Source organism: Coffea eugenioides, chromosome 11, assembly GCF_003713205.1.
Source record: "Coffea eugenioides isolate CCC68of chromosome 11, Ceug_1.0, whole genome shotgun sequence".
Taxonomy (NCBI): Eukaryota; Viridiplantae; Streptophyta; class Magnoliopsida; order Gentianales; family Rubiaceae; genus Coffea; species Coffea eugenioides.
This window is the reverse complement of record NC_040045.1, coordinates 48,314,430-48,336,706: the sequence shown is the minus strand read 5'-3', so window position 1 is coordinate 48,336,706 and position 22,277 is coordinate 48,314,430. Positions and strand designations below refer to the sequence as shown.

Here is a 22,277-nt window from a genome sequence, read left to right as displayed (position 1 = left end):
AAAAATCAAAAGCACTCCTTACACTGTATCTAATGTAAAAGAGGGGAAGGAGCGCTTAAGGTTTTTTGAAGGATCATTTCTTGAAGAGTTTGGTGGTGGTAAGGCTAAAATAACATGAAAATAACATTTTCATATAAACAAGTAGTCTTCAATCCCACCCAAAAAACAAAAAAAAAAGATGATACGAAGAAGGTATATTTTTTGTACATTATCGATGTGAAACATGCTATGGTAAGCTACATTTTCATTCAATATCATATTTATGCATGAATTGTGAAAATGTCACTACTGTTAGTTGTTGATAACTTCGTACCGTCCTACTTAATTCAATGAAAACGGGAACGACCTTTTTTTTAAACAAAGGGTAGCTATCTTCCAGTATTACTTAGTTTAACAGAGAATATCCCCAATATCATGTAATCCTCTAGGCTTACCGCCCACCAAATTCTTCAGCTCGAATAGACCAGGTGCAATATCATTAACCTTTTATTTTTTGTTTTGAGTGCACATTTTGATCATCTAAGATCAACCTCGCTAGAATTTTCATCTGTTATTGTGTACAGTTTTACTCACAAAACATGGCATTCCACACATCTATTATGGCAGACTAAGATTCAGATCCATTACAGACAGGCTTACAACTTACAAAAAGATCGTCTCAGACATAGAATTCAAGAAACATCAGTATTTACAATGAGACATGCTACTCACTACTAATTAAGTTCCAGATCTCAGCTGCCGCTGGTGCCAGAGCTAACACTATCACTACTGAGTAATCTCACGTCCATTTAGCTGTTCGTCAAGTATTTGAGATGGCCATGAATCTGAAGGTGATGGATAGCGAGGACGCGGTTTCTTCACATTGGAGAGAGAAGCATTGCATTGAAAATCTTCCGCTGTATCATTTTGGGATCCTTTGTGGTAAATAGGAGAATCATGATGTAAAGGCACAACAAAGATGGGAGCAACAACCGAAGATGATAGTAGTTGGTGATCAGTGGAAGGCAGTCTCAAACTATCTTCTTGCAGTTCTGAAGCAGCAATGGGGCTTTGTGAAGGCCAAATATTTAAGTTCACTGACGACTGGGATTGAGTCCTCTCTGTGATCTCACTCTGAAGCTTCTCCACCTGAGATTTGAGAGCGGAGTTTTCTTCAATGAGCTCATTCTTCTCAACAGCGACCTGTTTGGTAATCATGAAACATTAACGTCATCAAACAAATATGATTGCCATCTGGAATCCCCACGTTGCCATTCACAAACACAGTAGAAATAAAAAAAAAAATTTGCTCAAAAAATTTATCATGGTGCTTAAAAGTAACCAAGAAAGCAATACAAATTCATAAGCGTGCAAGATTAACTCAGTCATCGAATTGCATCAGTTCTGTAAAGTGAATAGAAATGGATTTCAGATTAAGCAAAAGCAAGCTCAGTTTGAAGGAGCTCACATAATGAGATTCGGATAAAAGAGCAGCATTATCCTTTTTGAGACTGTAAACCTGAGCAAGTAGATCCTTAAGCAGTCGAATGGTATCATTCACAATGCAGGCCTTTCCACTGGACAGCTGAGCTGGTTCTGCATAAAAAGACAGGAACCTGTAATTAAAGGGAAGTTGAGAATCCTAGTAAGTTTGTAATGAAGAAACTAACATAGCCAAATAGTATTTGGCTCCAAATTATTTGTTTGCGTCACAAACACAATTTCTAACACAGATTTTTATCTTCCTAATCATCTTTTTATCTCACATACGTCACATCACAAAAAGTGCTACAGTAATTATTCCAAATAATATTTCAAATAATCTCCTATCCAAACACAATCAAAGACGTCGGTTATGCTATACACCAAGCACAACATTACAGAATTTAGACCTAAGACAGGAGGAAGGAGAATTATACCAATAGCTTTCCTGAGCTCTACAAATAGGACGTTCATGTGGTCACGTTTCTTCTTCTCCCTCTCTGCTTTATGAATTCTTTTAGAAGGTTTCCCCTGCTTCTTTTTGCTGGAGGAATGCCTGATGCAAATTGTTTCAAGAAAGATCCACAAAAATGAGGTCAACAGGTTCCACATCCTCCCAGAAAGATAACAGTCACTTGGATTCTGAATGACAATTGCATAAATATCGGGGAACCTCATAATATTATGCTTACGGTTCCATAGAATGCAATTGTCACAGTAAAAATGCACCTTCTCTGGTGCAACTCAACAAGCTTTCCCAGATCTATGTCAAGGCAGCCCAATCATTCTAAGCAATGCTATTTCTGACTCAAGAACTAAGGTGGAAAAAGGACTCATGATACAAAAAGCTAATGATTGCCCCAAAAAATTTGACGGGGTAGGTAGTTAAATCATACATAAATGAGAACAAAAGTGCTAAAGGAAACAAACCTATGGACTGCATTGCCCTCGTCACCGTCTGGAATAGCAGTTTCTGAAGCCATACTCTGGTCTCTAGGTCACTTAAACCCAATTCAATAGCCTTTAACCTTTTTTTATAACCTGCTATAAACCCAAACAATACAGAAGCAAAAAAAAAAAACCAAGATAATGCAGCAGAAAACAGAAACAAGAGCAAAAACTTCAACTAAGTAACAGAAAAAATAAGTATAGGGAAAGTCAGCCGATACATAAGTAATTACTATAAACAGGTTTCAGTCTTTAGAAGTATTAAAGTATAATTGATAATAAACACGGCAAATATAAAAAATTACATTTTTTCTAAAAGTCGTCGGATCATGGGAAAAAAAAAAAAAAAAAAAAAAAAACAAAGAAAGAAAATGCAAGAATAGTTGAACGTAGGTTTTAATTTTATCGGACAAACAGCACACACGTACCTTGTGGTTGAGTGGAGAATGAAAGAGAGAGGGCAAGCAAATTATTGGCGGAGTTGCACGGTAGAAACAGGGGATGGAGTCGCCTCTCCACGCGACGGCGTGTGGCTGCCACCTTCATCTTACATGCGGTCCAACCCGACCACGTAAGCTTTGTCTCAATTGTCTTTGACGATGATGGCCTTGCTACTTGACTTCTTGTTTATAAGTTTTTCCTTCATGAGTTGAATTTTGACGAAAATGCAAAGGACACTCTCCCAAGGCATGGTGTACGGTAAAGAATGAGTTTTTTTTTTCTTTCCAGTAGCTGCTGCTACTACTTGTTCGGAAATCAAATTTGCTTTACATATTTCACCCCAAGTCAAGTTCGAGATCATATGAACTCTTTTGTGCAGGAGTAATTGATTAATTTCACTTGGCACGGCAAGCCTCTTCTCCTGTTGATGTGAATAGACTCAATAGAGGTGAAGCCCACCGTATAATTTTGCAAGGTCAATCTTTTCGAGCATTGATTCAGTTCACTATGGAGAATTTTAATTGCTGCAATGAACTGCATTCATCAAGCCCCTGTAAATATCAACCTTCGACTTTTGCTCTGTGTATTTGAAGTGATTTGATAACATCATATCAATTAAGTCTTTTCTATATATTGACGCTGTATGCATCGTTGAGATGCGTTTTGATTGGACATGATATCCATGTATAAAACCCTTGTCAACAGAAACGGTGTAACTTGTAAATACTCCAAACTAAAATTTTTCCAAAAAAACATGTTTGGATACTAAATTTTTTCAAAAAAATTTTTCGCTTGCATCATAAACACATTTTTATATTCTCAATCACTTTTTTATCTCACATACACAAAAAAGTGCTACAGTAATTATTCCAAATAATTATTTGAAATAATGCTCCATCCAAACAAAGCCCATACATTCTTGCATCAAATTAATTCCTCAAAAAGACATGCTTTTCATTAATTAGTGTATTTTTTTGCGAGACGATAACTGTTGCATAACACATTCTAAAAGAAGGGAAAGGACTGAAGAGACCAAAGATAATTTGAATGAAACTGAACCATCACCGGACCCATCTGAATTTTTTAAACAGAGCTACTTAGTGTAGCAATTGGTGAATCTTGACCTCCCACCTGCATCAAGTTTTTAATGTTTTGATGATGCCATCAGGCTAAAGGCTGGTTTCTCATTAATTAGTGTATGTTTTCACACAAAAGAAGAGAATAGTACAGAAAATGAGATTCAATAATTAAATGGGCGACACAGATTGAATAGACACGATTATACTTTTTTTTTTTTTGTCGATACGATGGAATTCCTATAATCTAAACTAACCTATTCTAGGGGGAGGGGGAGGGGACTCGATGTGAATAGAAACTCCATCGAAACTGGTCAATGAAAATCGTCACATATTGTGACAATTTTTGTAGGAGACAAGGTTCGAACCTTGATACGATTATACATTTGCCATTCATGATGGATAATCAGGAGAGGCTGGCACATTTTTTTTTTGGGATTTGGGTCTGCAATATTTGCAGGCAAATGAAGCAGTCTTGCTAAACTGTGCGTATTTTATTACTTCACCATGCCTCATGCATGCCTTGCGAGTTTCGAGAGCGAGACTCCTCGTTGACCATAAAAGAATCTTCAAACAGTGCCCGTTTGAAGAATCTCTCTCATAGTACGTCGTCGTTTGGCTCGATATTCATTCTTGGGACCTTTTCACTTTGGCAAAATGGAATGTCAAATACCCTAGCAAGAATGCGACGCCTCCCCGCCGTGACTAAGCTGAAGCCTCCCCCGCCGTCCTGCAAACTGCAATACAAATATAAAGCAGGGTGAACTTGGGAAGAATACAACTCTATTATCCAATTTGATTCCCCGTCAAGACTAAAACATGTCCGCCAAATGGAGAGCCATTCAGCATCGCCACCGCTACACTTACAGCTCCGTCGTCTTCCCTCCTTACTTCATTGACGCATTAAATCAAACACCTTCTCTACCCTTCTTTTCCCAACTCAAACACCTCTCCTCTCTTAACTCCACCTATTCCCAAGTCGAACACGCCAAGAACGTAGTTTCAGCTTTCACTGACTTGCTCTCAAATCCAAACGCCGACGCTGCCACAAGTGTTCTTGCCTCGAAATTCTACTTGGAAATTCTTTTCTTCGAGAACTCGTTGCCTTTGCACAGAACTTTAGCTTCTGGTCTGGCAAAAGCGAAGCACTTTCATGGTCTTCTGAAAGACTGCTTTCGGCAACTTTGTGAGGAGTATGGAGGTGGAGATGGGAATGGGAAGGGAAAGAGGTTCTCCGTTTCGCGGGCGGCGTTGTCTATGATGAGCACCCCCAAGTTGGGATATTTAGTTGAGGTTGTGGAGGAATGTGCGGTTTTGGTGGGTTTGGATGTGGTTTCTGGGTTGGATGCCGTGGTTTCAGAGACCAATGATTGGTCTAGGCCTTCACCTCTCGTCATGGAGCAGTGTCAGGAGGCTCTTTCTTGCATATATTACTTGCTTCAGCGTTTTCCCACCAAGTTCTCTGATGGAGGTGAACGTCAGGATGGCTTTTTAGCAATGGTTTTTGTGACTGTTTTGAGCATTTTGAAGTCGCTGGCATTCTCAAGGGACTGTTTTGTGGCGGCTGGGGTGAGTTTCTGTGCGGCTCTGCAGGTATGCCTCAGTCCTGAAGAGCTCGGCTTGTTTATCATGGAAGGCATTTTTATGCAGACTTCCGTCATTAGTTGTAAGATTAAATTTCAGGATGTGAATAGCAAAATCCCCTATAAAGGGGATATGGTCAATGAAATTTCCAAGTTTACAGCACTCAGTCGACTTTGCTTGATTAGGGGTATTCTTACTGCAGTTTCAAGAACTGTTCTTAGTTCCAGTTTTGTTGTGTCGACTTGTGATTTCGAAAATGATAGCGCATCTGGGGATAGTACTCTGATAAAAACCATACTCTATGATAGCATTTTGCCTGAGCTGTGTAACTATTGCGAGAACCCTACAGATAGTCATTTTAATTTTCATGCGTTAACAGTAATGCAGATCTGCTTTCAGCAGATTAAAACATCAATGCAAAGTAATATTGGTGATTTTGCAGAATCTTATAATCCGCTATCTGAACAAATGGGGCGTAGAATACTGAGGACCGTATGGAATAATTTGGAAGATCCCTTAAGTCAGACAGTCAAACAAGTTCATCTGATTTTTGACCTCTTCCTAGACATTCAGGCTAGCCTTCTTTGGGCGGAGGGTGGTGAGAAAATTAAGTTGTTTCTGCGGGAGATTGCATCTGATCTTCTTTGCCTGGGACCCCGCTGCAAGGGGAGGTATGTTCCTCTGGCTTCCCTGACAAAGAGGTTGGGAGCGAAAACCATCCTAGCTATGAGTCCTGACATACTATTCGAAACAACAAAGGCTTATGTCGATGATGATGTCTGCTGTGCTGCCACAACATTTCTTAAGTGCTTTCTTGAGTGCTTGCGCGAGGAATGTTGGTGTAGTGATGGTATTGAAAATGGTTATGCTAAATACCGAGGTGATTGCTTGCCCCCTTTCTTGTATGGGCTTGCTTCTGGAGTTGCAAAGCTACGCTCAAACGTGAATACTTATGCTTTGCCGATATTGCTTGAACTGGATGTGGATGGATTATTTCCGATGCTTGCTTCTATTGGTGTTAAACTGGTTGAGGATGACACTGAAATAGTTTATCCTGAGCTCCATTATACAGAGATGTATTTAGGGCTGGAACAGCGAGTGGCCATTTTGGTTTCCTTGCTCAGGGTTTCTCGTTCGATTGCTTTGATTGAAGGTGACATTGATTATGTTTCTGAATCTTTCGAAGTTTCAGAGAATAATAGAAAATATGATATGCATTCGTTTGTCTGTGTCAGGGGAATTAAAGTTACGATCCCAGTCAAATGGCTAGTTTTGGCACTTAGCCATACTGATGAGTCACTTCGCACAGATGCAGCAGAATTTCTTTTCTTAAACCCAAAGACAGCAAGCCTTCCATCCTCTTTGGAGCTTAGCCTGCTGAAGGAAGCTGTGCCATTGAATATGAGATGTTGTTCTACTGCTTTTCAGATGAAATGGACCAGTATGTTTAGGAAGTTTTTCTCTCGTGTTCGAACTGCCTTGGAGAGACAATACAAGCAGGGAAACTGGTATCCTTATGGGTCAGAAGCTAACGTTGGAGTTGCATCCAGAAATGGAACCAGAGAAATAGTAGTAGAAATGGCAGATGATCTGTTTAATCTAATGAAGTGGTTGAGTTACTTTTTTTTCTTCTCTTGCTACCCTTCTGCTCCTTATGAGAGGAAGATAATGGCCATGGAGCTTATATTGGTAATGTTGAATGTCTGGTCTGTCATGCCACCATCAAAAGAAAATCATTGTGCTCTTTCTTCTGAAACAAGTCTGTATCCTTACAGTAAGGGCTTTATTTTAGCTGATTCAGCCTTGCTACTGGTTGGATCGATTATTGATAGCTGGGATCGTTTGAGAGAGAATTCGTTTCGTATTCTACTGCATTTTCCTACCCCGCTTCCTGGCATTTGTAGTCCAGATGAGATCCGAGTAGCAATTATATGGGCAAAGAAGCTAGTCTGCAGTCCACGTGTGAGAGAATGTGATGCTGGAGCTCTGACTTTACGTCTTATATTTAGAAAGTATGTCTTGGAGCTTAATTGGAGTGTTCAATTGTCACTTGATTTTGTCTCTTGTCATGGCCAGGTAGAGCTGCCAGATCGCAGGCTTGAAATTCTTACACATCGCTCGCCTGCAGTAGAATATGTGAGGTCGCTGGTTGATTGGTTGCTCATTACTGTGGAAGATGGTGAGAAGGATCTTTCAGAAGCATGCAAGAAAAGCTTTGTTCATGGTGTCCTGCTTACTCTTCGATATACATTTGAGGAACTGGATTGGAATTCCACAGCCGTTTTGTGCTGTATTGCTGAGATGAAACTTGTATTGGAGAAGCTATTGGAATTAATTATGCGAATAACCTCTCTCGCCCTATGGGTAGTCTCAGCAGATGCATGGCATTTGCCAGAAGACATGGAGGACATGGTGGATGATGATCGTTTTGACAAGGAAGTTATGTCTAAGGTTGCAGTGGAAAATGTGATGGAGAATGAGAAGCTTGTGCAAGATGCCAGGTCATCAGAACAGATTGTTATGGTTGGTTGCTGGCTTGCTATGAAAGAGGTATTTTCGGAGTTTTCTCTGCATTGATATTGTTTGTTCTGGAAATGCATATAAAACTGGCAATGTCACTGCCCTTGTTGTTGCTGATACTCGTTCTTATTTTGATGTAAGGTCATCAAATAAGCGTCATAGAATCTCCATAGTAGTAATCAATAGGTCTACTTCAACACTGAGTGTGGGAAAGAAGGGGTAGAATTAAACTTTGCCATTTCTATAATTGGAATACCTAGATGCTCAATAAATAGATGACCAGAAAAACTTTTCTTGTCTATATATTTCATAATAATCTTTAATAGATCTACTTCAACATTGACTCTGGGAAAGAAGGGGTAGGACTAAACTTTGCCATTTTTATAGTTGGAATAGTTAGATGCCCAATAAATAAAGGGTTATTATCACTTTACCCCCTTAAACTATATCACTACTATCAGTTTACCCCCTAACATTATCTTTTAGTTACTTTACCCCTATAAGTAATTCAAATTTTGGACAAAAATACCCTTTTATTTTATAGCATTACTACATTATTATTAACACTTTATTTGTTTAGATTATAGTGATACAATCACTTTAGTTCCTAACATTATTTTGTAGGCATTTTACCTCATCGTTATCTAACTAGTATGGTGAAAATTTTTTAAATATAGTAACCTTTTTTTTATATATACTTAAAAATAAAAAAGTTGGAATGGTTATTCTTCCTTTTTTTTCACTTTAAGAGATTGAAAAACATAAAAATAAAAAGGGTTTTCTCAAATTTCTTTTTTTCACATTTATTAATACTAGAAAAATAAAAAGAGATAGGAAAGAAGGAGACAAAAAATTAGATTTTGCAAAAAAAGAAAATAAAGAAAAGTCTAACATTATTGTATTACTTTAAAGTTGTCGAAATTAGGATTGGAATTTGGCGGTAAACAAAAAAGTGAACTAATTTTAAAATAATAAAAGTATTTAATTCTTTCTTATTTGTAATTTTTAAAACAAGAATTGAGCTCTCTCTCTCTCTCTCTCCCTCTCCCCCTCTCCATCTTTCTATTTTTTTTTCAATATTAATAAGATTGTCAAGAAGAAAGAAATTAATAGTTTGACCTTTTTTCTTGATACTAAAAAGGAGAAGAGTCACTCTAAATTTTTTATTATTTTTATTATGCGAAGAGGAGGGTATTTTCTTCTAAAGTTTTTTAATTTGCTAAGTTGGTTTAATGGTAGGATAAATTGCCTAAACAATGACTGTAGGGGTAAATTGATAATGAGACTATATTTTATGGGGATAAGGTAATAATAATTTTAAGGGTTAAACATGTCTTTTCACTTTAATTAACAAACTCCGTTAAGTTTGACCGTTAGTTTTGGGGGTAAAGTGACTAAAAGATAACATTAAAGGGGAAAGTGATAGTGGCACCAAACGTTAAGGGGGTAAAGTGATAATAACCCTTAAATAAATGACTATAAGAACACTTATCTATATATTTTGCTGTTTCAGGTAAGTCTTCTTTTGGGAACTATAATACGGAAAATTCCTTTGCCTACTGTGGATGCATCAAAGTCTAATGCTTTTGATGGCAATGGTGATTATGTATCAGTGTCTGATGGGGTGCTTGATATGAAGCAACTTGAGACAATTGGAAGCCACTTTTTGGAAGTCCTTCTGAAAATGAAGCATAATGGTGCAATTGATAAAACAAGGGCTGGATTCACTGCTCTTTGCAATCGTTTACTTTGTTCGAACAATCCGAGGTTTGCTCATTGAGCTCTCCTAAGTATTTTGCGGTTATCAATCTTTGTGGTGTCATGTTTAATTATGTCAAGAAGAGTCATTTTTCTTTGTTAACTGCTACAACCCATGGCATCTTGTGAGCTACTTTTGTAATACTTTGATTCTAGGGAATATGGTGGAAATATGAAATGAATTAAAAAGCCGAATTTGGTTGAAGAGTTCTCATCCTTATTGAACTATTTGGTTTTTGTTGACCATTCTGCTTAGTATTAGTTATCTCTCTCCTGTGGAAAATTGTTCTCAATGTCAATGAACTCCTTGTGAACTGAGAATTAATGCATGCTTCTTTGCTAATTAAGATATAGAGGTAAGTAAGTGTTAATAAAAATCTATGACCATCAAATAATATGTTTTCCTTAATCAGTTTTGTATAGGACATTTGCCAGAACAAATACATTAGTATAGTAGTTTCGAACTTTAGGTTGTGTTTCTGTATTTGATGCTACTTATTGTCAAGGCTAATATCCATTGCATATTTTTGAGTGCCTTTATTTTTTGAATGTTTTGCCATTCAATGTACACAGCTAGCTATACATTCCTAATCTTGTTCCTAGGCACAGTAACAATTACCACAAACTTGGTCTTTTATTTGGCTACAGGGCTGATTATTAGTCTGTTACTTGTCTACCTATGACTGGCATCTGTAAGATCTTCCTTGTTTCTTTGCTTTTAACTTGCCTGTTTGTTTGACAAGTTAAAAAACTTAACTTTTTCAAGTTTGAAATGTGAGTTGGAAGCTGTTTGAGCTGTTTCTTCACAACAACCTTAATGGAGATTTAACAGGATAGGATTTACTTGTAATAGCAGTCTTAAGTTTCTGCCCCTATGCCAACTTTTGGATCCTTTAAGTTGGTCATTTTGAGTCTATTGCATAATGTTGCTTCTCTTGTCACAGACTTTGCAAATTAACAGAATCCTGGATGGAACAACTTATGGAAAGAACAGTGACAAAGGGACAAACTGTAGATGACCTACTGCGGAGAAGTGCTGGTATTCCAGCTGCATTTACTGCTATCTTCCTTGCAGAGCCCGAGGGTTCCCCAAAGAGACTTCTGCCAAGGGCACTGCGATGGCTGTTAGATGTAGCCAACAAGTCTTTACTGGAACAGACTAAAGCAAGCAACTGCACTAATGACTCAGCTGATGCCCTTTTGACAAATTCAAGTCAAGTTGGTCAATTCGTTATGCCCCTTGGGATGGATGCAAAAGAGAAAATCTCAAAGATCCGGGATGAGGGTGTTGTCCCAACTGTCCATGCATTCAATGTCCTTAGAGCCGCTTTTAATGATAGCAACCTGGCAACTGATACATCAGGCTTTTCAGCCGAGGCTTTGATTTATTCCATACGCTCTTTCTCTTCGCCGTACTGGGAGGTGCGGAATAGTGCCTGTCTTGCATATAGTGCTTTGATTCGTCGCATGATTGGATTCCTTAATGTACAGAAACGAGAATCAGAAAGGCGTGCTCTAACAGGGCTTGAATTTTTTCACAGGTATGCTTTGAAAATTTGACTTTTATGCCTTCATGTGTCCTGTTACACTTTTTTCTGCCTCCTTCGAATCTTTTGTGTCTACATGTTGAAACCAGCAGCTAGATTATCTACTAAATTTGTGGTCTTGGTACATTTTCTCTTGAAAAGTGTAATCAAGACTCATTTCAACAACATACTTGTGAATCTGAATAAACTCTGTGTTATCCTTTGTATATCTTTTCATGTTTGATAGTTATCTTTGAAATGCTTCATATCACAATGGAGGAAAAGTGAAGGTGTCAAAGTTTTTCCTATGTGTATTACTGTATGATCAACCATGATGTGCATGGTTTTTTTGGTCACCCAGTGGAATTGCTTAGCAGTTGTGTATGTGCAGGAGAGAAGCATGTTTTGTGTGTGCAACTTGGTCAAAAACTTGATTTTTGATATTGCAGTAATGTATATACTCTTACCATTTCGTGGGAATATTATACCTGCATTCTTTGCCTAATTTTATGCTGATCCTACGGATGTCGACAGGGAAAGGAGTGTGTTGAATTAGCAACATGTTGTTTTCAGTAACTTCTGTTTTTCTGTTTGGCTAGTTGGTGCGTCTTTTTGGGGGTGGGGATTGGTTTTGGGTAGTTGGCAAGGGAAACTGGGGGATACAATCTGCTGAGTTAGATGAGTCCTTTGCTGAAACTTGATTTTTGAAATCAAATTCTTGAAACAGTCATGAGCTTTGAGTGGTAGAAGTGGTATTCTGAAATACTTCTGGCTGGCATTGTTAACCAGGATAGACAGAGAGAGTGATTAATGCAATTACATGAAAGCACGGTCTTAATCATGTTTTTTTTGAAACAGTTGGTTCTTATGTTGCATATTGCATCTTCCTTTATCATTCACAAGTTAATTAGTTGATATTTCCAGCATAGAACTTTTGCATCCCTAGTTCCTTCTGGTTTTAATGTCTTCTCTTCCATTACTAGAATTTGGCATTGCTAATCTAGTGCCTATACCTTTTACATGTGGATGCGTGAGTGCTGGAACAAGTCTTGAGTATTTCTTTCATCCTTTTAGTTAATTTGGAGCATTCCAATTACATTACTAGGGTCCATAGATTTTTTATCTCTTTTTATTTTTGGTTCTGCTAACTGATCTTTAAATTCTTCCTATTTTGAAGAGTTGCAGATTAAAGTCAAAAAAGAATTTCGCAAGCTTGAACCATTATTGCAATCTATTTTTGCAGTTCCATTATCAAGACTATATGATTGTACACAATTGCTTACAATGTCCTAAGATATCTCATTAATTGCTTGCTTTTTGTTACAGGTACCCTACACTGCACTCTTTCCTATTTCATGAACTTAAAATTGCAACAGAGTCGCTTTTGGATGGGTCTTCTGGACAACAAGGATCTAATTTGGCAAAACTTGTGCACCCAAGCTTGTGCCCAATTCTGATTCTGTTGTCACGGCTAAAACCTTCAGCAGTTACAAGTGAAGCTGGGGACAGTTTGGACCCTTTCATATTCTTGCCATTCATCAGGAAGTGCTCTGTCCAAAGCAATTTCCGTATCCGAATTCTTGCTTCCAGAGCTCTAACGGGCCTGATATCGAATGAGAAATTGCCCATTGTGCTGCTTAATATTGCCTCTGAGTTACCTTGCACAAGGAATGTCTCTTCTGATGCATCCAACTCAATTGACACACAAAATGGTACTTGCCATACTTTTAATTCACTTCATGGGATGCTGCTGCAGTTGAACACGCTTCTCGATAACAATTGTAGATGCCTTGCTGATTCCTCCAAAAAAGATGCAATTCTGAAGGATCTGATTGAAATTCTTGCAATACGTTCATGGATTGGTAAGTTTCAACTCTGCCCTTGCCCTATCCTGAATAGCTGCTTTCTTGGGGTACTGGATAACATGCTCAGTGTTGCAACAACGTGTCAAATGAGCAGAAGTATTGCTGCTATTTGGAACCTCGTATGGGAGTTATCTTCAGAATTTTTGGATTTAGAAGAACCTCAGAAATTGTCATATCATGATCCAACTATTGTAGAACTTCGCAAACAAGCAGCAGTGTCATATTTCAATTGCTTATACAAAACGTCTAAGGAAATTGCTGAAGAGGATATTTTGATGCCTGGAACATGTTCCTCAACTGCTTCAAGTTTGTTAAGAGTATCTGATTTGGACAGTGCTCTCTCAAGATTTCAGGAAAGGCTGAGAGGCTGCATGTCTGACACATCATACGAAGTTCGTCTTGCAACTTTCAAGTGGCTAGTTTTATTTCTGAAATCAGCAGGATTAAAAATTGAAGGAGGCAATTCATCTTCTCATGAGATCAAGACATATTTGTTGTACAATATTGATCTCCAGAAAAAACTAGTGGAGCTTCTAGCGACCGAGAATAACCATAAATGCACATATTACATTCTTAAAATTATCTACATGTGGAACATGTTGGAATGTGAAGAAAAAGGTGAACTAGATGTCAGCCTTGGATCAATTGGTGTGGATCGCAGTTCATTGTGGTGGTTTTGGGACAAGTTAGTGTCCATGTACAAGGTCACTAGACATTCAAAGAATCGACAAGTGCTCATCTGCTGCATGGGGATATGTGTAAAGCAGTTTGCTAGCATATTCTCAAGCTTTGTTTGCTCTAACATGAAGAAGGAAGAGATAGCCATATCCAGCCGATATGATCTTGATGGGAGACTCTCCAAGTTTTACGATTGCATCAATTATTTTGTTGAACTAATACAACTACACAGTTCTGCATCAGAGCCTGTAAATATGCGGAACGCAGCTGCAGAATCAATAGTTGCATCTGGTTTACTTGATCATGCAAAGATAGTTGGTTCTTTAGCCTTCAGTAACAGCATTCCAGGCGAAAATCCTAGTTCAGAATTCAAAGTAGAGGAGGTTGTGAACATATATGGCCATAAGATTCTGAATCTATGGTTGACATGCGTAAGACTTTTGGAGGATGAAGATGTGGAACTCAGAAGGAAGCTTGCCCTTGATGTTCAGAAGAGTGTTACATCCACAACGTGTCAAAATGTTGAACTGGTTCCCAGCCAAGTGGAGAAGGTTATTGAGATGAGTTTTGACCATCTCTCTTCAATCTTTGGTCACTGGATTGACTACTTTGATAGTCTCTGCAATTATGTTTTTAATGCTGTAAACTCTGTGGTCAGTGTTGTGCCAAGAGGAGACCTTGTGAGACGTGTTTTTGACAAGGAGATTGATAACCATCATGAAGAAAAGCTATTGATCTGTCAGATTTGTTGCTCTCACTTGGAGAAGCTTCCAATTTCTAAATCTTGGGCAGCTAACTCCTCTGACAATCACAGGGTAAGGGACCTTTTACGTGGTTGGAGGAGGAGATTTTGCCACTACTTGACATCATTTGCCAATGACTCTATTGGCCGACGGGAAGTTGATTGGATTGGTGGCGCCGGTAACCATAAGGATGCATTTTTACCCTTGTATGGAAATTTACTAGCCTTCTTTGCCCTGTCAAATTGTATCTTTGAGGGGGAGAAAGAGAGGAGCAAGTCCATGCTAGATGAAGTTTCTGTGCTTGGCAGGACTCTGCGTCCATTTCTTAGAAACCCGATGATATGCAACCTATATTTGTTAGTGATTGATTCACATGAGAAAATGGTCGGCGCAACTGCTAGTGATATGAACAAAAGCTTGATAGGAAATTCTTCCGACTGGGAAGGTTTCAATCCTTATTTTCTCCTTAGGTGTGAAGTATAATCTTTTGTAATTCTAATTCCATGATCTGTACGCAAAGGGATCGCAGCCATATCTTTTGGGAGTTAGGAGCCTCCCAAAGTTGTAGAGACCTTTTGAGTTTGCTACATATCTAATACATGTATAACTTACTCTATAATTTCCGCGAATATCTCTTAATTACACACACAGGGATTTCTTTATTGCTGCATTTTTCTGTTTTACTCGGCGCCATCTCCATTTCAAGGCGGATTTCCAATTTTGTTTTTTTTTGGGTAAAATTTCCTACACACACTGCCCAACCATTCTTCTTCTTTAATTTAAATCACGAATAAAGGTGCTACAGTAGTATTTTCCTATTTACCCATCTACAGTAGTATGTGGATATTTAGACCACATAATAGAATGGAATCGTGTTCATGAGACATCACATCCGATCAAATTGGTACCCTTCTTGGTATTTCAGGAAGGCCACTGGACCTCTACCCTTGGTGTTTTTGACCCTGGATATAAGTTAAGAAACCTTAAACAGAACATTTGCATATAATAACTAAGGCCATGACTACACTTGTGTAAATCTCTTCATAGCAGAAGAGAGCGAACTCTGCAGGAGGTACGTGCAGCTACAGTAATAAAAATTTTCCCAAGTGATTAGTCGGAAATAACTGAAATTTGTGCTTGCCATTACAAATTTGCAAAATGCCAACAAAAGAGAGATGCAAAAATAACTATCAAGTGTCATCCTCCTCGTTGCCATCCTCATCATCATCTTCCTCATCATCATCACCTTTTCCCTTAATTAAAGATGAGGAAATAGACATTAGAAGCGGGCAGTAAAGGAAAGAAAATAAAAAGGCAAATGATATTTGCACTCTAGGCACTCCACACTTGCTCATTTTCGTTTAAAGTGACAAAAAGACCCATAACCTAGAATCCTTGACTATTTGAATAACAAAATTGCCCCCAAAGGCATAGTAAATGCATAGAGGGGCAATTTCGTCTCTTTAAATAATTTATAGGTTTTTTGTGTCATTTCATTAACTGACAAGCGAAGATAGGGTGCAAGGAGCTTTTCTTGGAGTGCCAATATCATTTGCCGTAAAAAATGAACTAAATTGTAACAGATTATAGAAAAATGTTACAAGCAGTTGTAGCAGTTGACAAATAGCACAGAAGCCAATATTTACAGCTCAAAAACAAAAAGGAGTCCATGCACCAAATACCACGAAACAGAGCTAACAGGAAGTGAAACACCAGAACTTCTCCTACTTCTGTATTGCCACCATAGCCAGAGTTATCTGACCTCTGCTTTCAAAGATAAGACCCAAGAGACTTAAATCCGTTTCTTATTTACTACTTAGCATGTACTTCTTACAAAACACAACAGATGTCAGAATTGGAACAAAAAAGTGAAGAGAAGTCATGAAGGTACAAGTAAATTGGTAACCATCCATATGACAACATCAAATAACAGAAAAGTGGCCTTTGATATGGATATTGGCAGCTTATTATAAAAGAAAGTGAAAACTAAAGAAAGCAGATTGGTGTTATATGTCAACCTGGTCCTCTGAGTTCGTAACTAAATGATCACCAACTCAAGAAACAAATCTCAACTCTTGGATGAATATCCATAGAAGTTATGGTACTGATAAAATTGGAACTGGGGGACTAAAATTTAGTCAAATCCAGGAGAGAGGGTGCATGAGTTAGTAAATGAGAAGCTTTTCTAGGTTCTAAAGTGCCTGCCTGTTTCCATGGGTTCCACAAAATGTAAAAAAGCAAAAGCGTTGATTTATACCTCTTCATCATCCTCTTCTCCCTCGGAATCCTCTTCATCAGCTTCCTATCAAATCAAAATATGAATTCTGTAAGCAAGGAGAAAGAGCTATAAATCAGAAAAAAGGAACAGTCAAAATGGATTTTACATTGTTGAAATATTTCAGAGGGTTTGGCCATAAATCCTCCTTAATTATCTCTGCCACCTGCATGTTTAAAGTAGATGACAGATAGAATGAGAACAGGGAAGAAACCATACTTCTTTATTCATCTAGAGCTACAAAGATCACAATAAAGTGATCATTAGAAGTAACAACTTGAAAGCCAGCCAAAAGTGTCAACCATATATATTACTACATTTTACCACAAACAAAAATAGCTAATAAAGTTCTTATAATTGTATGGAGAATGAATGTGAAAAGGCTTCATAAATTCAACAAGTAATTACCTCATCATTAAGCCCCTCTACCTCAAGCGTATCTTTTTGTTGTGTTTCAGAAAACCAACTAAAGAAGCTGCATTGACAATGCCCAAAAAAAAAAAAAATGGTGAACTCTAGATCATACTTTCAGTTTAAGGGAAACATACAGGACCTTTAGTAGATAACTTATAGCTTTCAACAGGTAAGTGACATCAATTCATCAGATGGTCACAACAAGATAAAGGTGAGAAGCATATATGCAGATTTGCATGTGCTTAACAATTGGAAGACCATGAAGATTTTCCTCTTCACAATCACAATTGGACTTAAAATATAGTCCGGACTTGAGTTGCAGTTTCTAAAGAAGAGATTTTCACTTGGTCAATGCTCAGCTAGAATACTAAGCATAGCTATTCAAGCTAAAATGTCAGTCAACACCATGGTCAATGAAAAGCATAATCAGCAGTTGGAGCTCAATATGTATCTACTATACATTAAACAACTTTTACAATCTAAAACATGCATGCAACAATGACGTAACATCTCCCTAAATTCCTAACAGTTGGATAATTATTATCCTTAGCTCCATGTGGTCATCTATAAGTTGAAGATGCTAACATCACAAAGCGTATTTATTTTCCATGTCCAAAAAGCCAATCATCTGATATAGAGTCTAGGGAAAAATCTGAATAGAAATGCATTAATTAGCAGAAAATACCTGTCATCAGATGCTGGTCGTTTATTTCCTTTCTTTTCATGACTGCCTCCATTTGCAGCCCCCTTCAATTTTTTGAAGTTGTAGAATTCAAAATTATTTACAATAAAGGATTCAAACTGCCCAAGAAGGAATATATATTCAAATTATTACCATGCCTTCCTTCCACTTGATAGCTGTACCAGTTATCCTTGTTGTTCCTTCATCTAAGAAGATAAATGTCTTTGTCAGCTTCGTATCTTCAAAATATGGGTTTTGCTTGAAATTCTGAAGATCAAAAGCAAGATTTCAGGTAAGAATACAAGTACAATACATAGATCAATAACCAGCCTGCAATGTCAATTGTCCATTTGTTTTTCTGAAGGATGAAAGTTTCACGAGTAAAAGAAGAAACACACAAATGTAATTGAGTAACCCGATTTCACATCCTTAAAATCCTCCACATCAAGCGAATCCAAATATTTGAAAATCTGCATAAGAAATAAATGTACAACCAAATAATCAGTGGCTAACATTCACTAAAGATGGTCAAGAAAAAATAAATTTATCCTCCTATGCTTATATCAGGAGGGTAAATTGAATGGCAAACTAATCAGCCCAAGTCAAAAGGTAAACTGAAAGGAAAATCCTTTGGACTCCCAACCAAAAATTTCCAATCCACTAAATTTCTAAGCACGTTGCATACCTTCTGATCCTCCTCATTCAACAGATCACCAAGCGCTGGATGACTCAAAAACTGCAGGAAAAAGTAAATTAATAAAAAATAAATAACTAAAAGGATCCCCTAATAAGTTTCAACTTCATTGAAATTAGAAAAGGGATGGCTTTGTAACTCACAGCAGTCAACCAAAAGTCAGGAATTGTCTTTATGATCTCGCTTCTTCGGACATAAACAGGCCTCCGTAATTCATTGTACTTCTGTTCAATTTCCAGTACTTTGTCACTGGCATCTTCATTTACCTGCAAAGAATAAGTCTTTTAGTCAAGCCCCACTTCCGCGCAAAGAATCCCAGGCAGGAAAGAATTAAGAGAAGAATTCATCTGGAAGTGTCTAATCAACTTTTGTTTTTTTCTGTCTCCCTTATTTATTTAGCCATCTTTCCTAATTCCTGGGTGTCAATTCTTTACCATATCAGCATATATACTTGCCAGAAAATTTCCAGGTCCACATACATCATATCAAGATCAAACTAACTGGCTACATGTATAAACAATTCCCATCTTTGTATGTCTACATAAATATATCTACTTACAAAAATCTACACAGAATGAAATAATTCAACAGCCTGTCTAACAGATCATAATATGATAAAGAAGACCTGATGGAAAGGCAAAAGGATCCAATCCAAGACACGATTATGCATGCATAAATACATGTATTGATGTATGTCAGGGGGATCCAAAAACGTTCTTCAGCTCATCTTGGACATCCCTAACTTTCTTAGTTTTAGCAGAAAGTTCAGCACGCTGAACAGGATCTTCCTCATCGCTATCTCCATGAATGCTCGATTTCTTTCCAGGAAATGCAGCCATACTTTTGTTGGAGATAGTGAGGCAAATAGAAATTCTCAGGCCAAAAAATCTTGCGGGTTTGTGATTGTAAATAACTTGCACTTTCAGGAGAACATACTATTGGCACACAGAACAGGTGGATGGTGGATGTCAAGTCAAAAAAAGCAAGGTCAACATGTTTAAGTATGCTCCTTCAGATGTGCAAATTCAGGGAAGAAAAAATTTCACATCTGTTATGAGCATCATTGTCCAACCATTCATCCTTTCAAATTTCAGCAAAAAAGAGTTAATGTATATATCTTTGCTAACATCTACAGTGTAAGAGTTAGCAGGAAGGAACTACATCAGTTTTCTCATATATTAACCTTGATTAACACCAAAAAAATGAGGCAACAACTACAAAAACATTATCAAGTACTCGCCCACTCCACAAACAATTTTTCCTTGTAGAAGACAGAAGTCAACATATTAACTAGCATCTGTACAAGGATCAAGGAAAAACAAATACTCCCTCCGTCCCACTTTGATAATCTTGGTTCTTTTTTCACACAGTTTAAGAAAAAGTAGTTAACTTTGTTGAAACAATCAATTTAGGTAGCTATTTTCCTAAAATACCCTCACATTAATTAGAGTACAACTTTATGGGAACTTGAATTGATGGTAAAAAAAGAATAAACTCTCGTTAAATGGGGTAAGTTTATAGTAACAACAACTTACATTGAACAAGGGTATTTTAAAAAAATTAAAATACAACTACATTCTTCAATTGGAAAGTGGACTACAATTTGGGACAGACGAAACAGGAAAACATGACTATCAAAGTGGGACGGAGGGAGTACAAGAAGATTTTCACGTGCATAATTCTGTGTCTTCAAAAATTATCCTTTCCAACAAAAATAAAACTGCATACAAAGCCTTTTCCTCTTTATTTCCATTCGTTGCACCGAAACACTACAACATTTTGCAAGGCAAACAGGGATCACCTTTTGTAGAAATAAACCGCTAGAAAAGTTATAATTGAGAGGAAGAAAAATTAAGTAGATATGTAGGGGGAGATGGGAAACAGAGGAGACCAAAACTAAAATCAAATTTTTTTAATTTTGCCAAGTAAAGGAAAAGTATTCATTAGAATATTAACCTAAAATGTGGTCTGTTTCCATCAAACTAAAAAGTACCTTTCGCCTGATAGGAGGGGATAAGGAGAAGTAACAATTGGAGGTGGGGGTAATAAAAATTATATTGCTAATCTAATTAAAAACTATCAGAAGAAGCAAATGCAAGGCAAGGAGCTTCTTGTATCTGCAGCTATCAACAGATGAGTGTATAGAAGGACCAATTTGTACTTGCTTAAGCTCTAGCATCTAAATATCAGCCGTCCACAACTCAACCCAACCCTCCAATGTATTGACGTAAAAACCCTAGTGGCTCTCATCTATGACCATGCAGATGTTAGTAATTCCACGAACAAAATCCCAATATGTGAAACTAGTACTGGTTCATTCACGATAATGATGACAATTTTTTCTAATAGAAAACTAGAAACGTTTAGTATAAATTATGCAAAAGGAAAAAAAAAATATACCTTTTCAAGCTCGTCCTGGACTTCTTGAAGCTTCTCGATAGAGAGAACAAGCTCGCCATCAATGGGATCGGAGTCTTCCTCCGCTGGAGCGGCCACCTTGGATTTCTTTCCTCGCTCAGCCACCATCTGTTTGTTTAGAGAATGAAAGGAAACCCTAGGCGGGTTGTAGGCAGTTAAGCTTAAGCTTCAACCCCTGGATTGGATTGGTGGAATGAGGAGTGGGGATTGTATGAAGCGGCAGAGTGAAGGGAGTCCAACTTCTTTTCGAGGGCAGAGACAACAATTAAATGAAAATATGTGGGCAAACGTTTTTAAGTTACTTGTTCACCATTTTGTGTCTAAGCTCTGCTAGTACTCAATCGAAGCTAATTTATGGTCACAAACATTCTCTTACCATCAATGAAAGGTTTTGGACATATATATAATGTAAATCTTGCATAAAACTGAAGGTGTATACATTATCGTGGTTGGATATATGATATATATATAATTTAAATTTCAAATTCAAATTCGAATAATCTGTCATGCATTTGATGATAAAAGTGCATATTTCTGTTAATACAAAAGAACGGCGCAAAAACTATGCTAACATAAAAAAACAACAGGATGAAGATATCAGAACCCACAATGAGCACCAACAACATCATCAGTTCCTCGAATTAAGTCTAATAAGATAAATCTAATTAGTAGTTAGAAAATAATCTTTATTACGAATGTCTAACTCTAAGATTGTAACTACCTCTTTCAAACATAAGGGCGATATAATATATCCTAGCATACTCATTGGAGTTTTTTTTCGCCTCTTTATATGATCATATAGTATAATCATGTAATAGTATCTCTTCTTCTTTTTTTTCAGTAAAGGATCAATAGTAATTGTAAGTTTTGTCGGGATGATTCCTTCGGAAAAAAAAAATAATGACTTGTGTTTTAGTCCTCTATGTTATGGCCTCTTCAATTGATTCTTTATTGTTTAGATTTGACTTAGTTTTCAGATATTCTTCTGACTTATTTCATTTTTAGTTCCCGTTGGCGTTGTATTTGAATGCTAATTGATCCTTAAATCCGTATTGACTTTTTTGTAGTATGCTTTGAGGCGTCCTCCTTCAAAATCAAGCATAAAAGATGGCTCCTATGTATATATCGTGGAGTCATTGGCAGGCATGCTAATCAAGAAGCCAAACTATGCAATTTCGGTACTCAGCTCTATTC

The 22,277-nt window shown here is 37.4% G+C and overlaps 3 protein-coding genes across 4 annotated transcripts; 1 reads left to right on the top strand and 2 right to left on the bottom strand.

The window, feature by feature from the left end:
• Positions 1–563: 563 nt before the first annotated feature.
• LOC113753431 (transcription factor bHLH47-like) lies at positions 564–2,934 on the bottom strand. 2 transcript variants are annotated; one of them, XM_027297576.1, is made up of 5 exons: positions 2,838–2,934; positions 2,392–2,502; positions 1,899–2,017; positions 1,448–1,575; positions 564–1,182 (listed from the first exon to the last, which is right to left on the bottom strand). In XM_027297576.1, exons 2-5 carry the CDS (start codon positions 2,442–2,444, stop codon positions 766–768), a joined length of 717 nt encoding a protein of 238 aa, XP_027153377.1. In that variant the 5' UTR covers positions 2,445–2,502; positions 2,838–2,934; the 3' UTR covers positions 564–765. The 2 variants fall into 2 exon arrangements, with proteins under 2 accessions (XP_027153377.1, XP_027153378.1); XM_027297577.1 differs by lacking the exon at positions 2,838–2,934 and adding an exon at positions 2,715–2,747.
• Positions 2,935–4,654: 1,720 nt separating this feature from the next.
• LOC113753814 (thyroid adenoma-associated protein homolog) lies at positions 4,655–15,240 on the top strand. Its single transcript, XM_027298063.1, has 4 exons — positions 4,655–8,060; positions 9,544–9,797; positions 10,733–11,329; positions 12,641–15,240. The coding sequence occupies exons 1-4, from the start codon at positions 4,746–4,748 to the stop codon at positions 15,081–15,083; spliced, it is 6,609 nt and encodes a 2,202-aa protein (XP_027153864.1). The 5' UTR covers positions 4,655–4,745; the 3' UTR covers positions 15,084–15,240.
• A 329-nt stretch (positions 15,241–15,569) lies between these two features.
• Positions 15,570–21,374, bottom strand: LOC113751742 (NAP1-related protein 2-like). The gene is made up of 10 exons (XM_027295857.1): positions 21,066–21,374; positions 18,809–18,931; positions 18,657–18,707; positions 18,370–18,441; positions 18,125–18,238; positions 17,975–18,036; positions 17,284–17,350; positions 16,985–17,041; positions 16,858–16,902; positions 15,570–15,853 (listed from the first exon to the last, which is right to left on the bottom strand). Exons 1-10 carry the CDS (start codon positions 21,189–21,191, stop codon positions 15,791–15,793), a joined length of 780 nt encoding a protein of 259 aa, XP_027151658.1. The 5' UTR covers positions 21,192–21,374; the 3' UTR covers positions 15,570–15,790.
• Positions 21,375–22,277: the final 903 nt, after the last annotated feature.

What these genes read in the sequence shown, in the direction of transcription:
- LOC113753431 (XM_027297576.1), bottom strand. Translation starts at nt 2,444, where the DNA reads ATGGCTTCAGAAACTGCTATTCCAGACGGTGACGAGGGCAATGCAGTC. An exon ending in AGAGCTCAGGAAAGCTATTG is followed by an intron (nt 1,576 to 1,898) that starts GTATAATTCTCC and finishes CTTTTTATGCAG; the next exon opens with AACCAGCTCAGCTGTCCAGT. An exon ending in TTTTATCCGAATCTCATTAT is followed by an intron (nt 1,183 to 1,447) that starts GTGAGCTCCTTC and finishes ATTACCAAACAG; the next exon opens with GTCGCTGTTGAGAAGAATGA.
- LOC113753814 (XM_027298063.1), top strand. Translation starts at nt 4,746, where the DNA reads ATGTCCGCCAAATGGAGAGCCATTCAGCATCGCCACCGCTACACTTAC. An exon ending in GCTGGCTTGCTATGAAAGAG is followed by an intron (nt 8,061 to 9,543) that starts GTATTTTCGGAG and finishes TTGCTGTTTCAG; the next exon opens with GTAAGTCTTCTTTTGGGAAC. An exon ending in GGGCTTGAATTTTTTCACAG is followed by an intron (nt 11,330 to 12,640) that starts GTATGCTTTGAA and finishes TTTTTGTTACAG; the next exon opens with GTACCCTACACTGCACTCTT.
- LOC113751742 (XM_027295857.1), bottom strand. Translation starts at nt 21,191, where the DNA reads ATGGTGGCTGAGCGAGGAAAGAAATCCAAGGTGGCCGCTCCAGCGGAG. An exon ending in CTGACTTTTGGTTGACTGCT is followed by an intron (nt 18,708 to 18,808) that starts GTGAGTTACAAA and finishes TTTTTCCTGCAG; the next exon opens with TTTTTGAGTCATCCAGCGCT. An exon ending in TAGAGGGGCTTAATGATGAG is followed by an intron (nt 17,042 to 17,283) that starts GTAATTACTTGT and finishes TTAAACATGCAG; the next exon opens with GTGGCAGAGATAATTAAGGA.